Below are 16,627 nucleotides of genomic sequence, written 5' to 3' on the forward strand. Positions count from 1 at the left end.
GAGGCACATAAGTCACATAACCAGAAAACACTGCTGGAAATGCAGACGTCTTTAAGCAATTGAGGGTCAAAAATGCAAAAGCAGAGTTTGTTTTGAAGAGATCCATTTCTCATGGTTTATTTGAGCATATCATTCGTTGCAAGTCAGCAAGCGAGATATGGCAGACCATGGACAGATTGTTCAACAAGAAGGATGTGGCTCGGTTGCAATTGTTAGAGAATGAGTTGACAACCACTTCTCAAGGAAATTTATCCATAAGTCAGTACTTTCTGAAAGTGAAGAATTTATGCAATGAGATTTCTCTCTTGGAGCCAAGTGAACCAGTTTTTGAGGCACGAATGAAGCGACACATAATTTGGGGTTTGAAATCAGAATATACTCCATTCATTACTTCCATTCAAGGGTGGACTCAACAACCATCTTTGGAAGAATTTGAAAGATTTTTGTCCTCTCAGGAGTCACTAGCTAGTCAAATGGCTAAAGTGTCTGTCAAAGCTGAAGAAGGAAGTGCTCTACTTGCTAGGAGGAAATTTAATTGAAGGGAGGAAAAGAGGAACGAAGGAAGAGAAAAGGAGGGGTCATCTAATCATCCAAAGAAGCCCATCAAGTGTTACCGATGCGGCAAAATTGGACACATGAGAAAAAATTATCGTGTGAAGTTACAACAAAGTAATGTGGCTGGAATTGAGAACAACCGAGTTGAGTGTAAGGAGGAAGAAAAAGGGTCAAATAATGAAGAAGATTGGACGACATGTTTTCTGACGGAGATGACAAATGCTAATGCTTTAGCTTCAATTAATCTTAAAAAAGATTGGATTGTGGATTTTGATTACGATCATCATATAACTGGTGATGAATCCAACTTTTTAAAATTACAAAATCATGAAGGAGGTGAAGTTATCATTACTGCTGACAATTCGATTCATCCGGTGAAGCAAGAAGATCCTCTTGTTATTCATCAAAATAACGGTAAAGATCTTACATTGAGAAATGTGTATCATGTTCCAGGGGTAAAGAAGAACCTTTTGTCGGTGTCAAATATAGTGGATGCTGGTCATTATGTATTATTTAGCCCAAATGAAGTAAACTTTCTTCACAACTTTCAAGAGGTAAAAGCTTATGTTATTCATACTGGAAAGAGAATCAATAATTTGTTTGTTTTGTCTACTTCTCCCTCCACTTCCTATATTGAGAACATCATTAGAACTGACACTGCTCTTCTATGGCATGCTCGGCTCGGGCATCTGAATATGGATAAATTGAAAGTTATGATTCAAAAAAATTTGGTGGATGGTCTTCCTAACTTAACCAGCTTTGGTGGTGGTGAAATATGTGAAGGGTGTCAATACGGTAAAAGTCACAGGCTACCATTTCAAAGATCTCATTCCAGGTGCAAATCTCCTTTAGAATTAATTCATTGTGATTTGATGGGACCAACTAGAACTCCTTCATATTCTGGCTGTTGTTATATGTTGGTTTTTATGGATGACTTCTCAAGATTTACATGGGTTTACCTTCTAAAGCATAAGTCAGATTGCCTTGATGTGTTTAAAGAATTCAAAGTGACTGTAGAAGGGGAACTTGGTAAAAAGATTAAGAGATTGAGATATGATAATGGAGGTGAGTTCACTTATGATGAATCTTTTACTTTCTGTCAACAAAATGGAATTAAAAGATAGCTTTCATGTGCGGAAACACCGCAACAAAATGGCATCGCAGAAAGGAAGATTAGACATTTGGTGGAAACTTGCAAGATTTGGTTGCATGCAAAGAATTTGCCTAGAGCTCTATGGGCAGAAGGTATGAAATGTGCAGCATATGTAATTAATCGTATGCCTCTTAGTCCAATAAATATGAAAACTCCATTTGAATAAGTGTATGAGAAAAGGCCGATTGTCAAGCACCTCTGAGTCTTCGGTTCTATCTGTTATGTTCATGTTCCAGAGTCACAAAGGAGTAAGTTAGATGCAAAAGCAAGAAAATGCATTTTTGTTGGGTATGATGAAAGAAAGAAGGGCTGGAAATGCATGGATCCTGCAACTCACAAGTCAATTTTTTTAAGGGATGTAGTATTTGATGAGTTATCTTCTTATTACAGCAAAATTACAGTTGAATCAGAGGTTGCACAACCTGAAACAACTACTTTATTTTTGACTCCATCAACACGGGTCATAACATTTGTAACTTGGAAGAACAAAGACAAAGGGGGAGTTCTGATATGGAAGAACAAACTGAACCAAGAGAGGGCACCTCTAAGGTTCATGGTATTAATCTCAGATCAAGGGAAAATATTGTGAAACCTGCCCGTTTTTTGAGATGAAAGTTTCACAAGCTCTTACTCTTGTTTCTTTGCTTCACCATTAGATGATGAGGAGCCATCTTGTTTTGAAGATGCTAAAGGTGTTAAAGAATGGGAGATTGCAATGGACGAAGAGATTAATGCTCTAATGAAAAATGAAACTTGGACTCTTGTTTCGAAACCTAAAGATGTGCAGCCTATTACCTGCAAATGGGTATATAAGATAAAAAGAAAAGCAAATGGAAGCATTGACAGATGTAAAGCAAGGCTGGTTGCTCGTGGATTTCCTCAAAAATTTGGAGAAGACTATGAGGAAACCTTTAGTCCGGTTGCCAAAATGACTTTCATGCGTGTTGTAATTTCTTTAGCAGCTTGCTATGGTTGGAATTTATGGCAACTAGATATTAGGAATGCCTTTTTGTATGGAGAACTTGATAAAGAATATTTATGGAGCAGCCACCTGGATATGGTTCAAGCATTCATCCAGATTTTATCTGCAAACTCAAGAAAGCTCTTTACGGATTGAAACAAGCACCGCAAGCTTGGTACGAAAAAATTGCTCAATATTTAAATTTTTGTGGTTACACTTCTTCACATTCAGATCCAAGTTTATTTGTTAAGAAATATGGAGAACAACATGTGATTGTCCTTTTATATGTCGATGATATGATAATTACGGGTAATGATGAGAAAGAAGTTAGTAAGCTCAAGGAGGAACTCTCAATTCGTTTTGAGATGAAAAATCTTGGAAAGCTAAGTCATTTTCTTGGTCTTGAAGTAGAAAATCTGGATAATTCAATTTTTGTTTCTCAAATGAGCTATGCAAAGAAGCTTGTCGACAGGTTTGGTTTAAAGCAAGCGAAGAGGTATTTCACTCCCCTAGATGCAGGTTTGAAGTTAAAAAAGATGAAGGTTCTGTCTTGGATAATCCTCAATCTTATCGTGCTCTTGTTGGAAGTCTTCTTTACTTGATGATAACTCGGCCAGATATTGCCTTTTATGTTGGTCTTGTTAGTCGGTTCATGCAAGCTCCAAGAAAGCCTCATATAGAGGCAGCCAAAAGAATCTTGAAATATGTCAATTCAGCATTAGAATTTGGCATACTATACAAGAAGGGAGTTGATTTTATGGTACATGGCTTTACCGATGCTGATCATGGTGACGACCTTGATGATCGGAGATCAACATCTGGATATTTCTTTTTATGTAGTGGTACAGGTATCTCGTGGTGCAGTAAAAAATAACATTCGGTGTCACTTTCAACAGTTGAGGCAGAGTACAAAGCTGCTGCTCTTGCTGCTCAAGAATGTATTTGGCTTCGAAGACTGATTGAAGATGTTCATTTGTCTATTAAAAGGCCCACCTTGCTGTTCGGAGATAATCAAAGTGCTCTTAAACTAGCAACGAATCTAGTTTGCCATGCTAGATCAAAACACATTGAGTTAAAGCATCATTTCATTCGTGAAAAGGTTCTAAATGGAACTATTGATGCTGTTGAGGTGCGAAGCAAAGAGAATGTTGCTGATATATTTACCAAAATACTTTGAGCTGCTGTGGCTGAAGCTTGGAGTTGTATCACAAAACCAATTTTAGGGGGAGTGTTGGAAATACCAAAAATTGTTTTTGGTTATATATTAATTATATATTTTGTTTCTTATAGCTGTTGAGTTTCTTGCTCTTGTATTAGTGTGATGACTTTAATATATTTAAGAGTCTCCTAATTTATCTCAGTATATTTATTATCATCTAGATTGTTCTAAATAAGTCATATATACTCTATGTATTTGGTGTGGTCAATATATATATAAAAAAAATATATTTCTTTTAGTTATTTCTCTTTACTTTGCTGTTTCACTTCCACAAGAATAATTTTTAAAAAGAAATTATATGTCTATTTATTATGATAGTAGAAATTAAACTTATTTCACTCCTTTGTCCCTTGGTTTAAGGACAAGGCTTTTGGCATTGCGTTCAGCAGATGCCGCTGACGTTGCATTTGAAATTGCTCTCATTCTATTGACAACTTTATCAATTAATCCCAGATTTTGTTATAGTGTTTCTCTGTTCCTCGAGTAATTAATAAATAATAATCTCTTTTCTTTAAAAATTAATTTATTTATTCACAAGCTATAATTATTCATTATAAAAATAATAAATTTATACTGATATTAGTAAATGATAAAAAAAAAATTCAAATAAATTTCTCAAATAAAAATATTAAGTTAATCATTCATTGATTGGCTTAAATATTAAATTAGCCCGTCTTAATTACCCAGTCAAAGATTATAATTTCTTAATCTAGATTTGAATTGTTATTAGTTTGATGCTTTCAATTTTAATACAGTAAGTAACTGATTCAAAATGAAAAATAAAATATTTAATTTAATTCTAGTAATAATACTAATAATAAGAATTATGAGAGATTTTCAGCTAAATAATATCGAAAATTTTACGTCTTTAAAGATTTGCACTAGAAATATTTTTCCTCGAAAAAAAAGATCAGTAATATTCAAGTTTGTTTAATCTACCATTATAAATTTATTTTTTTAATTATATATATTAATTGATATTTCAAATATTTTATTAATTTTATATATTTATTTACTAATTTAAATTGTCAATTAATCTTATAATTTAATTATTTATATAAATAAAAGTTATATAAATTAATTAAATAATTATTAAATATAACTGATTAAATTTTTAAAATAAATAAAAAATTTAACAAATAGAAATATATATTTAGCATACAATAATTAAATAATATATATAACTAGTTAATAAAATATCTAACTTTATAAATATATTATTAAAATTAAAATAAGATTAATTTTTATAGATTTTACATAGTATCTTTACATAGTATCTTGTATCTATGACTTGTAATAATTATTTTTTAAAATTTAATTAGAATTATATTGTAGAACAGGAAAATTATTGATAATAAATTTAATATTTTCTTTTTTCCTAAAATTTAAGAAAAGAATGAGCCGGGGGCATATGGTAATTGAGATCAAAGTTGACTTACTATCCAATTCTTATTTTTCATTCCCGGAAAATAACACAGACAATACCGACAAACACCCGCCTCAGCGGTTAACAGTTTACTCGTTGCATAAAAATGAAGTACTTTTCTCTCCCAAATCGATAAGCACCAAAAGAAAAGTGCTTTCTTTCGTCTTCTTTTCAAAGTTATCATCTTTTCAATTTTCCCACTAGAAATCTGTGGCTCAGTTCTTTTCTGTATACTTCTCTGCAGAGGTAATTTTATTATTATTTTTCAATATTTTGATTTGGGTGTCTATTTTCGTTAATTCGTTAATTTTCTTTTTCTCTCTTATGAGGCGATTCAAGCACATTTGGCTTCTTAGTTGTTGTCATATAAGATTTTAGAATGAGTTAAGGTTATGAATTTTGATGAATTGATACCACTTGTTCGCTGTTGTTATTGCTATTATGTTTATAGTTTCTTGATGGCTAATTGTGGCACTTTTTGTTTTTGAGGGTTGTTCGGGATAGGGATTGAATAACGTTGAAAATAATAAAGGGTTTTGTTTTTCTGTGTACGGATTGACCGCTGATGATGATGAAGTGTTTGATTACTGGTTTCTTAGGGAAAATGCAGAAAGGTACAAAGAGTAAATGCGCATCTGTATCTCACAATCTATTGTTAGACAATGCAAAGAACAGGCTCAATGATCTTCAAGAAAGATTCTCTAATCTTCAAGCTGCAAGAATGGAAGGTCGAGCTAGTGATGTTGCTGTGTTGGAAGAACAGGTGTATCAGAGTCTCCGTGAATGGAAAGCTGAGCTAGATGCACCTTCTCCTGCCTCATCTTTGGTTGTTAGTATTTTCAGAAAATTCTAGTGTTGGTTTTTGTTGTTTTGATAAAGGAATCTATGATGGATATTAACGCTGATGGCTATTTTGTAGGGTGGTAGCCTTGGGACTTTCTCAGAAGATATAGGCCGCCTTTTGCAGTTATGTGAAGAAGAAGAAGATGATGCGACTAGTCCATTGGTAGAACAATCAGTTCTGAAGCCTGAGCCTAATATTCAAAGTGTTAATATTGGCAATTTCACAGCTTTTGAAGATGTAAGATCTCCTTCTTAGGTTGACTTTTATGTTCCGGGATGCTATTCAGGAAACTGTAGAACTTTTTCATACTCTGTTTGCTAATATTTATATGATGTCATGTTCAATGTCTTAAAAATTAGAATCCAATTCCTATAATTGAAGATAAATGAAAATTTAATTTTTTCATGTGTATTTGATGGTTTCTCATGGGAGATTTAAAAGGAGAAAGAGAGGAAAATCATATATTATAAGAATCAGGCAGCATATAAAAATGAAAGTGTCAAGAATGGTTTCTGAATTATGTTTCTTAAAGTATAATGCATTTTTACATGTTTTACTTTGGAACTCAATGCTTCTGTTTGTATGCATGTCCTATACCTTGGAGGTCTTATTCTCTTGGTGCATTATCATACTTCTGTGAAATGATAACTATTACTTGAACCGAAGCCTATATAGTGAAATCAATTTAGGATAATGATCATAAAACTCATGTAGTATCAAATTTCCTCTTTTGCAAGTCTACTGATATTACGCCTTATTTATACAGTCCAAACAATTTTTCATGTGAAACTTCAAGATCAACCAGATGAGATTGCCAAGTATGCAGTGATACTTTGTGCTGATTTGATCTTGTTCATGTATTTACAAAGTCTTTGGATGCCCAGTGTGGTCAAACTTGACCAAAGGCATGATTGATGAGTAGAGCCGAACTTAATGGCTTGATTTGACATTGACTTTGACTTCTTTTGTACTTTTGTTCGTCATTTTGTCATTGCCAGAGGCTTTGATTTGGTTGATCGCTTCCATTTGCTGAATATGTTCTTCTTAAGAGCTCCTTGAGTTTTTCTGATCTTGTATATTTATATATATATACTTAGTAACGACTAATAAGAACACTTATTTTTCAGGACTACTTCCGAAACAGTGACACTCAAGTCCATAGTTTTCAAGGATTTGATCAATGCAACAACTCCTTAACTTTGCAGAATACAGTGGTTAGCACCTCCGATATGACTGCTTTCTTGGATTATCAACAGTTCATTTCAGATGAAGGATTTGACCTTCTTGGTACTAATGACTCTAAAGAGTTCACAGGGAGTGTTGCAATCCTGCCTATCGGTCCTGCTCCTTCTGCTTTCATGGGTCCAAAATGTGCACTCTGGGATTGTGCCAGGCCTGCTCAAGGATCTGAATGGTTTGAAGATTATTGTAGCAGCTTTCATGCTACTCTGGCTCTGAATGAAGGTCCACCTGGTAAGACTCCAGTTTTGCGGCCCAGCGGCATTGGTTTGAAGGATAATTTACTGTTTACTGCTCTTAATGCAAAGACACGGGGTAAAAATGTTGGTATTCCACAATGTGAAGGGGCTGCTAGTATGAAATCTCCATGGAATGCTACTGGTAAGTTAGTACGGCAATTTCTTTTTTGCTTAATTACTGATTTAGCTCTTTTTGACTTCACATAGCAAATCTGTAGTATGCTTGCTACTTTAAGCAATACTATTATTGAACTGCAACTGGCATGATTAAATAGTGATTGGGGAGAGTTAGCATGACAAAGCAAGCTGTCATATCTCTTCTTTTCTTTGGGTAATTTGCTGCTTTAATTGTTGCAGAGCTATTTGACCTTTCCTTGCTTGATGGTGAAACAATTAGAGAGTGGCTCTTTTTCGATAAGCCTAGAAGGGCATTTGAAAGTGGAAGTAGGAAGCAGAGATCCTTGCCAGACTACAGTGGGCGTGGGTGGCATGAATCCAGAAAGCAAGTGATGAAGGAGTTTGGGGGGTATAAGAGGTCTTATTATATGGACCCACAACCTCCAGGTTGCTATGGGTGGCATTTGTATGAATATGAGATCAGCAACTCTGATGCCTGTGCATTATATAGGTTGGAACTCAAGTTTGTTGATGAAAAGAAGACTCCAAAAGGGAAAGTTATGAAAGATTCTCTTGCTGATCTGCAGAAGAAGATGGGAAGGCTCACTGCTGATAATACTGGAGATAATAGTCCCTCAAGTAAGACCAGGACAAGGACTGATAAAAAAACTGAGGCTGGAGGTGATGATCTTACTCCTGATCAGAAGTCTTCTGATGCTAAAGCCTTGGGCCATGATTCCATACAATCATCTTCCAAGTAGCTTTTGATTGACTTTACATGTCGGAGCAGTCTTTGCTTGAACTTGGAAGCTAGCAGCATTCTAGAAACATATTGCTGATGATTTTGATATCAAGATTGCTGCTGCTGAATTTGTTGAAAATATAGAAGTTGGTACTTTAGTCCTCTGTCCGGGCTATTATACTTTATAGTTGTCAGTGGTATGAACTTTTTGTTTTCTTGAGGAGGGGTAATGTGCTACACTGAAATCTGGTGATTTCTCCAAATCATAGATGGTCTGCATAGCGAGCTTCACTTTTGACAGTTAGTTTTTGAGGACAAAAGTAAATATCAGAGGTGGCCGCTTCAAGTGTATAGTGGAATATACCAATGGTGAGAAGACATTTGATATCATGATGGATATGTGACAATCTTTCAAAATATATTAGGCATGTAAACTCTCGCTTGTTTAGTTAAAAGTAAAAGACGCCTTTGAAGATCTTATATTATTGTTCTTACAGAGAGGAAAAGGAAAAGGAAAAAAAAAACATTAAAAGCATCACCACTCAGGTTTTCCTGTCAATTTGTTCTACCAAATGTGGTCATCTATGTTCTTTTGCACTGCAGTGTATAGGATGCGCCAAAGAGGCCATCGCAGTCTAGTGGAGCATGACCATAAGGTTCCCCGACTTCTATGATTGCTTTGTGCATTTCTTATGATTGAATGCTAAGACAAGCAATGAGATTCTACCTACGTGTGGATTATGCCCAAATAGCTCAGCCCTTTTTTTTCTTTTTAATAACTGGGCTCTTTTTATTATGACAAATAAGTTTAAAATAAGAATATAAAAATTATAAATTAAATATTAAATCATTAACATTATATTTTACGAGTTAGTTCACAAACGAGCAAAATTCTGACTCATTTATTAAACAAGCTTTTATGAGCCAAATTTTGAATAGCTCAGTGGCAAAAAGAATGGTTTGTGCGCGGTTCATTGTGTTTAACTGTGGCAAATCAGGGGCCATCTTTCCACCACCAGTGATTAGTTGAATATTGTCCACAACCATCCTTCCCAAACAAACATTGCATCTCCCTCGTAGGATTAGTCTTCCACACGTATTTAGCTCCAAATGGGCGCTTCGTTTTACAGGATCTTAATAAAACCTTTCTGACAGAACTAATCCCTATTGGCCTTTCAGTTACTAACTTCCCAACTAAAACATGTTTGTCTCCAATGTCACTATTGCTTTCTACAAGTAGGCTAATGGATTGTTCATTGCATTTAAGATTCCCTCCACTGTCACTGTTGCTCTTTACAAGTGGGCTAAGGGATAATAAATCCTACTTTATCAATGACATGTAACCATCATGAGTTCAGGGCTTGCAAAAGTACAGGCAGCGGATGATTTGCAGTGTATATGAGAAGGTTAATGAGAATTATTAGATTGTAGAGATTCAAGGGTATAGGAAAAAAGTAAGGGCGGGGGGGTTATCCTCAGGGCAGACGGATAAAACCTTATTTGATGTAATTCATGACACATAGTCATATCGACTTCAATAAAACTGTATACCCAGTGGATAATTGTGTACAAGATTAACATGGATTTATTAACATAAAAAAGGTTTCACATATAAGCATGCTTGCCACAATTTGGGTCTGTGTTACCCAGGACTTCTTATTAAAACTTGAAGCAAATGACTAAGAGCAGAACACCTTTTACTGGGAATCCCCCCAGCCAAAATAAATATGCATTATACAATAATAAGGACCCTAACTACAGTTTAACAGACGACCAAGAATTGGCATCGATCCAGTTAAATGCTATAGGGCTCAGAAAAGCATCAGGAATGCCAAAAGAACTGACCAAGGCGAGTGCATGTGGTCGCAATTCGTTGCAAAGCTTCATCACTTCTTTCCTCACAGCAGCAGCATTTTCTGTTGATAAGTACCCATACCTCAGAAATGCGGCATCTTCTTCCAAACAGATCATGGCATACATTGATCTCAACAGACCCAAGACATTCTGTAGAAAAAACACCAACAAAATTCAGCAATGCAATAAACTTTCTATTAATCGTGGCAAGTTCACATGAATTAATCATTAATCGGATACTCATGAAGTATGAGAAAAAGTTTCCATTATTGACCTTCAATGCACCATCAGATACAGATGTCTCAGCCTCAATGAAGGTTTGCAATATTGCTCTATCTGAGAAGGCTCTTCCCAAGTCTTCTGCAAGTTGATAACCCTGGAGGAGAGGGAGAGAGGAACATCGATAACAATTAGATTGAGAGATGAGGACTGAGAGCACACCAATTTTACTACCAGGAAAACATCCTTACCAACATGAATGCATTCTCTTTACTTTCACCCTTTGCTTGATGCTGTGATACTTCGGTAGCAAAACGATTCAAAAGATCTCGCTCTCTTAAGCAGAATGCACCAATCTGATGAAAATAACTGGTGAGGTATATGTTTCCAAAAATTAAAATGTAAACGAACAATATATCACCTGAAATTGGCTGCTCCTAAGAATAGTACTGGTCAGCTGAGATGGAATGATAAGGCAAGGTCCATTCATGTGCTCTAATCCCAGACCCTTAAAAGGTTTCTTTTTCTTCTGAGCTGCTATAAATTCTGCAAAGAGTGCCTTGCTGACCTGAGCTCAACAAAATTTCCAGATAGACCTCTTAAATAAGCATATTGGAGCTGGTTAGTTTTATATAAAAATAACTTGACATATTCAATGATGATATTCTAATTTGATCTTGCTCAGTGGAAAATTTCAGCACAAACAGTTTATCCACATAGAAATGTAGGACAGCAAAATAAGCCCCAAAATTCATCTGTTCCTAGATTTATTTGACATAAACACTAACTTTCCACATCAATATTGTGTTCCAGAAACCTTAACCTTTAGCAATTTCTCCATTGTTGTCATTCCACATCACTTCAAGTTCAGAGTGATTTCATCACAATGTCCATACGCTATGGGAAAACCTACACATCTAGTTTGATTTGGTGGAAATAATTTTCTACTTCTCTTCTGGTAAAATGGAAAGTAGGAATTGTATACTATACTAATAAGAGAATTTTTCAGGAATTAATTGATCGAGAAAGCTTAATGTGCTAAACATGGCTTGTGATGCTACAGTGCTCATTTTTGTTCTATTCAAGAAGGTTAAAGAATGGATTCAAAAGCAACTCTTTCACAACCATAAGCCTTGAAGAAACAGATGAACAAGCTCTCTCAAGATTTTTTAGGCATCCTTCAGCAGTGGGATGCCATAACCAGGGCAAGTAAAAAGCAAATACCCAAACAATATGGAAGAATTCCAAAAGAGAATAATCTGGAAAACAGTATGATCTTTGACTTTGGCCTTTGTGAGCCTCATTTCTTCTACATCTCGTAGTTAAGAGATATATCAAATCCTAGATTGAACATAAGAACCAAATTCAACATCATTTTTAAAACTCCAAGCTTCCATTGGTTCAAATTGCTTAAATATGGTTGACATTTTAAGTCAACTAGCAGTATTTTCTAAGCAATTTTTGCCAATATGAAAACTACACGAATTACCTGTTGCATGAGAACATTGTTGTCCCCCTCAAAAGTAGTCTGAACATCAAATTCACTTTTCAAATTACCAACTCGATTTTCAGTCTTCAAGCCTTGTCCTCCGCAAGCTTCACGGCATTCCTAGAAACATATGTTGAATGAGCTTTAGTTTGACAGCTTATCATAAACCTATAATTCCATTTGGGATTTTAGCTCCTTACTTGAAGTGTTCTCATATTATGCCAAGTCATGGTAGCCTTGAATGCACTTGAAATAACATGAAGGGTTTTGTTTGTCTCTGGTGCTCTCTTCCAGTATATCATTTTCAAGGAATTTCCAGCAAAACTCATAGCATATCTGCACAGCAAGAATGCAAGGGAAAAATTGAGTGAGGAAGGGAGAAGAGAAAAGTTGAGTCAGAATCACAAGGGTATTTAAATAACAAGCAGCTGCATCACACAAATAACTTAAGTAGATTCACCTCATAATTATGCCAAACACTACCTGGCAGCAGGACATTTATTACTATTACAAGTGGGGAATCCAGGATCAATTACTGATTCTGCAAATAGTTTATGATGTGGTGTTCATAATCCAATAAAACAACTTGTTTTGCAAAAAGGAAACTTTGGACGAAATTTTAAATGCATCACAGCATCCATTGCAATGATGTCTCGGTGAATATAACCAGCAAAGTAGACTCATGATACAGCACGAGAATCAAAAGGAAGTTGCTCAATGAACCAAATTATTGCAGATCATACTGGCAGAATATGAACTTTCAAACAAGGGCTTGAATAAAATGCAAACATCAAGACATGTTAAACTTATGAACATAGAAAATTTTTTACCGCAGTAAGTTTCCTGACATTGTATGCAAAGTAAAATTAATAATCCAATCAATACATAAATGTTAACATGCACAATTATTTAAAGACTTACGTCTTTGCAAGAAGAGGCAAGAGTCGTCGTTGATGACTTGGGTAATCAAGCAATAGCACTTCAGGTTCATTAGGTCTGATAGAAAATGCTCGCCTAGTCAAGGAGTACCTTATGGCAATTGCTAAACTTATCTGATACGAGAAGAAATAAATCATATCAAGGAAAAACAACATTTGGTATCAATAGCAGGTTATCTAGAATGGATAAATTATGCACTTTTAACACAGCATGCCGAAGAGTTCCGAAATGTTCAAGTCACCACTATGCACACGTAGGACCATCCAAAAATGAGAAAATAAATATACAGTCAAATAACCATAATCTCAAATCATAAAACCTTTTAACTATCATACTTAAATACAAGGGGCAAAAAAAGGAAAGAGGGAGAAAGGGCTTCTCTTGCTTTTTTGAGAACAGTGGCACAGACAGGCCATTAGCTCAGTGATAAAGTGCGTCCCTAATAATTGCATCGTGGTGCCTAGACTGTTTGGGGTGTCACAAAAGCTATGGTATTTGATACAGATGACTCTCTTCTTAAAGAATCCACGATAAAGCTAACCAGATCCTATTAGCGCACAAAAATAAAAGGATATCTAGATGCATTAGGCTTCATGCATCACAGGCTCTAGGAGGCTCTAAGTAATCTCTTGAAATGCAAGACAGCTTTTTTTCTGTCTTGAACCCATGAGAACGCATAAATGCAACAATAAGATCTGAAATGGATATAAAGACCATCATTTCAATTTAATACCTTTGATGAGTAGATTGCACTAACAGCAATAGTTACACGACCAGAAGTCAAAGGGGCCAGGAACGCTGCAAATCTCTGGGGGAAAAATAACAAGTAAAGGCAACTCAATTTATTTGCTCAACAATTTAAAATGATCCATAAAATTAAAGGAAGAAGATGATGATGATACTGGGAATAGAATAACTACCTGATCTGGGTCTTTTATTGCACTCAGATATTGTCCATCTGGTGAAACATCAGCAACCGAATTCAACAAATTCTCTCTGGGAATTCTCATGTTGTCAAACCTGAGGAAATTATCTCCAAAATTGTCCTATCAATTCCTTAACCATCATTAATATATTCATTAACAACAAAATGTGGAGTTGTTACCAGATTCGACCATTATCAACACCATTTAAACCAATTTTATGACCACAATCAGCTATACGAATATTAGGGCATATGTTCCCTTCTGTGTCCCTGATCTGGGCTATAAATGCATGAACTCCTTGATTCGTCCCATTTATATTGAGCTGTGAAAACACTATCGTGTGTGTTGCATGCTAGATAGCAGCACAAAAAAGTTCATGTTAACATACACAAAATTGAGGCAGCAACTACATATAGAATAAAATTAAAATCTACAATGGACAAGGAATAAGCAAGACTTGATTAAGAAATATTTCCAACAAAATCCTTACATTAGCAGCCCCACCAATCCAATACTTTTGAGCTGATTCACAAGGAGTGTTGATGACAAACTCTCCTGTGTTTGAATCATAGGTGGCGACTGTTTCAATTCCTCGGACCTAATAACAGAAATCAAAGAAAAGCAAGGATAAATAAACAGAAGGGATACAAAGAACTAACTACACAGCAGACTGATCCCCAGACCACAAAATTGACAACCTTCACGTACATTACTTCCATGCCCCAATTCTGACATAGCAAAGCAACCCTTGAGTGCATAAGTTTCAGTGTTCCTCAGCCACTTGTCATGGTGACGCTTTGTGCCAAAAAACTGGATGGCACCACCCCTGATATCCATTAACAAATGATAAAAACTCAATGCATAACATTTTTCTATTTTAACACTACAAAATCAAGTCATTCTTAAATAAAAACTTGTTGTTTAACCCATTTCTCACCAAATTCAGCCACCAAAAAGCATATTACAAATTAAGCGTCAGTGTTTTCCCCTAATAAAGATTTTTCCAGGAAAAACATTTTGTGTTTTTTAGTGTTTGGTGTGATCAGGAAATTTGATCACATACAAAAGACCTTAAATATGCCAATCAGCGTATCAACTGCCGGATATTACCTCCGGTAACTTCCAACCGCACCGGTAACAGGTGCCCCTCATCTGAAAAATTTGACATTTCCTTTTTCTTTGTGTTTGGGCGTGTTTGATTTCTTATGCAACCAAAAATATTGTCCTTGGAAATATGTTTCAAAAACAAGTTATCATCCACGAAACATACACAGCCGAGATTACATTCAATCGATGTTAACAGTGACCGATAAGAGAAAAAGCAATGAAGACCAAAATATAAACACATGCGAAGAAAAAAAAAACATACCATAAAAAGAAGTGAACACCAAGCTTAACAGAGAGAGAATGATCAAAAATCCCAGTAACTTCCAGAAAGGCAAACTTTTTCATTTCCGATTCTAATCCTTTCCCTGTCAACCACCCATTAAAAACACCTCTTTCTAGCATATATCCAATTCGTTTCATAGTCATTTCTCTTTGCTGTTCCGTTGATTGATTATAATCAGGCACTGCATACACTCTCCCTCCTTTTTCTACGGGATTAAACACCTTGCTCTGTCTCATTAACCCAAATAACCAATCTCTATCTTCTATATTATGCATGTCTAGTAACTTTCTCATCTCTTTCGTGTCAAAGTTGTAACTTTCGTGGAGTTCCGGGGGTGTATAATTTAAACAAGAATTTGATTCAAGAAATGTATTTGATTGAGAAGGTGAAGAACTGAGAAGGTGATTTGTTATGATTCGGGTTCGAACTAAGGCTCGATCATTTGGAAATTGTGATTCCATTTGTCAGTTAAGGATTTTGGTCTTGTGAATCTGGGATTATGCTGATGATTAAATTGCAACTCTGGAAGAATGAAGAAGAAGAAGAAGAAGAAGTCAAGAAAACTGGTTGTTGAAAAGCATATGAAACGTATGGGGCGTTAAAATGTTACTTTATAAAATGGATTGTGAGAGGACGTTGTACGCCATGTGCTCGAATTCATAACCGTTAGATTGTGTACAGTTGAATAATTAACGGTGGATAACATGCGCATTTGTTTTAGCGCCAAACGAAATCCTTCATCTTTATCTCTTTAGTGCAATTTGGACAAAGACGTCAGAACGAGAGATTTTTTGTGCTTTTATTGAAACAATTCTAATTAAATTCGAATTCATATTTCATAATTTTAAAATTAAAATAAAATAACAAGAAATCAAGCAAACTAAAAAAAATAAATACAAATTTAAAATCAACTCAAAATTAAAATAGTTAAGAAGACTGAAAAGAAAAAAAGAAAAGAGAGATGAAGACTGAAAAGTATTATTAGTTGAGTTTTTAATTTCTTTAAATAGTTTAATAGTCCTTTTATTCTGAATTTTAAGAAATTAGATTATCAATTTTGAAAAATAATTAAAAAATAAAGGATACATTACATAATAAAATAAATTATACCGTTATTCTCCTGAGTCATATATTCACAATTAATTTATCTTGACTATTAGACTTTTCTAGAAATATTAAATGTCACATAACTATATCCATAAATATAAAAATATTTTCAACCAGTTTTTAATTATAATATTTTTTATCATAATAAAATATATTATATATTATATTTTCTTAGTTTATTTATTTTAAATCAGTTAGTATTTAATTA

General features: G+C 34.8%; 2 protein-coding genes across 3 annotated transcripts; one reads left to right on the forward strand and one right to left on the reverse strand.

Moving 5' to 3' along the window:
• Window positions 1-5,345: 5,345 nt before the first annotated feature.
• On the forward strand, window positions 5,346-9,054 carry LOC8283795 (transcription factor VOZ1). Of its 2 annotated transcripts, none has more exons than XM_048376583.1 (5): window positions 5,346-5,560; window positions 5,914-6,140; window positions 6,234-6,395; window positions 7,286-7,778; window positions 7,994-9,054. In XM_048376583.1, exons 2-5 carry the CDS (start codon window positions 5,919-5,921, stop codon window positions 8,512-8,514), a joined length of 1,398 nt encoding a protein of 465 aa, XP_048232540.1. In that variant the 5' UTR covers window positions 5,346-5,560; window positions 5,914-5,918; the 3' UTR covers window positions 8,515-9,054. The 2 variants fall into 2 exon arrangements, with proteins under 2 accessions (XP_048232540.1, XP_048232539.1); XM_048376582.1 differs by having other exon boundaries at window positions 5,347-5,560; window positions 5,914-6,143.
• Window positions 9,055-10,057: 1,003 nt separating this feature from the next.
• On the reverse strand, window positions 10,058-16,139 carry LOC8283794 (acyl-coenzyme A oxidase 3, peroxisomal). Its single transcript, XM_002525109.4, has 13 exons — window positions 15,292-16,139; window positions 14,631-14,748; window positions 14,413-14,520; window positions 14,102-14,274; window positions 13,917-14,016; window positions 13,730-13,804; window positions 12,979-13,109; window positions 12,258-12,393; window positions 12,058-12,177; window positions 10,990-11,136; window positions 10,820-10,924; window positions 10,624-10,725; window positions 10,058-10,499 (listed from the first exon to the last, which is right to left on the reverse strand). Exons 1-13 carry the CDS (start codon window positions 15,771-15,773, stop codon window positions 10,251-10,253), a joined length of 2,046 nt encoding a protein of 681 aa, XP_002525155.2. The 5' UTR covers window positions 15,774-16,139; the 3' UTR covers window positions 10,058-10,250.
• Window positions 16,140-16,627: the final 488 nt, after the last annotated feature.

The sequence above is a fragment of the Ricinus communis genome, chromosome 7 (assembly GCF_019578655.1).
Source record: "Ricinus communis isolate WT05 ecotype wild-type chromosome 7, ASM1957865v1, whole genome shotgun sequence".
NCBI classification, from domain to species: domain Eukaryota; kingdom Viridiplantae; phylum Streptophyta; class Magnoliopsida; order Malpighiales; family Euphorbiaceae; genus Ricinus; species Ricinus communis.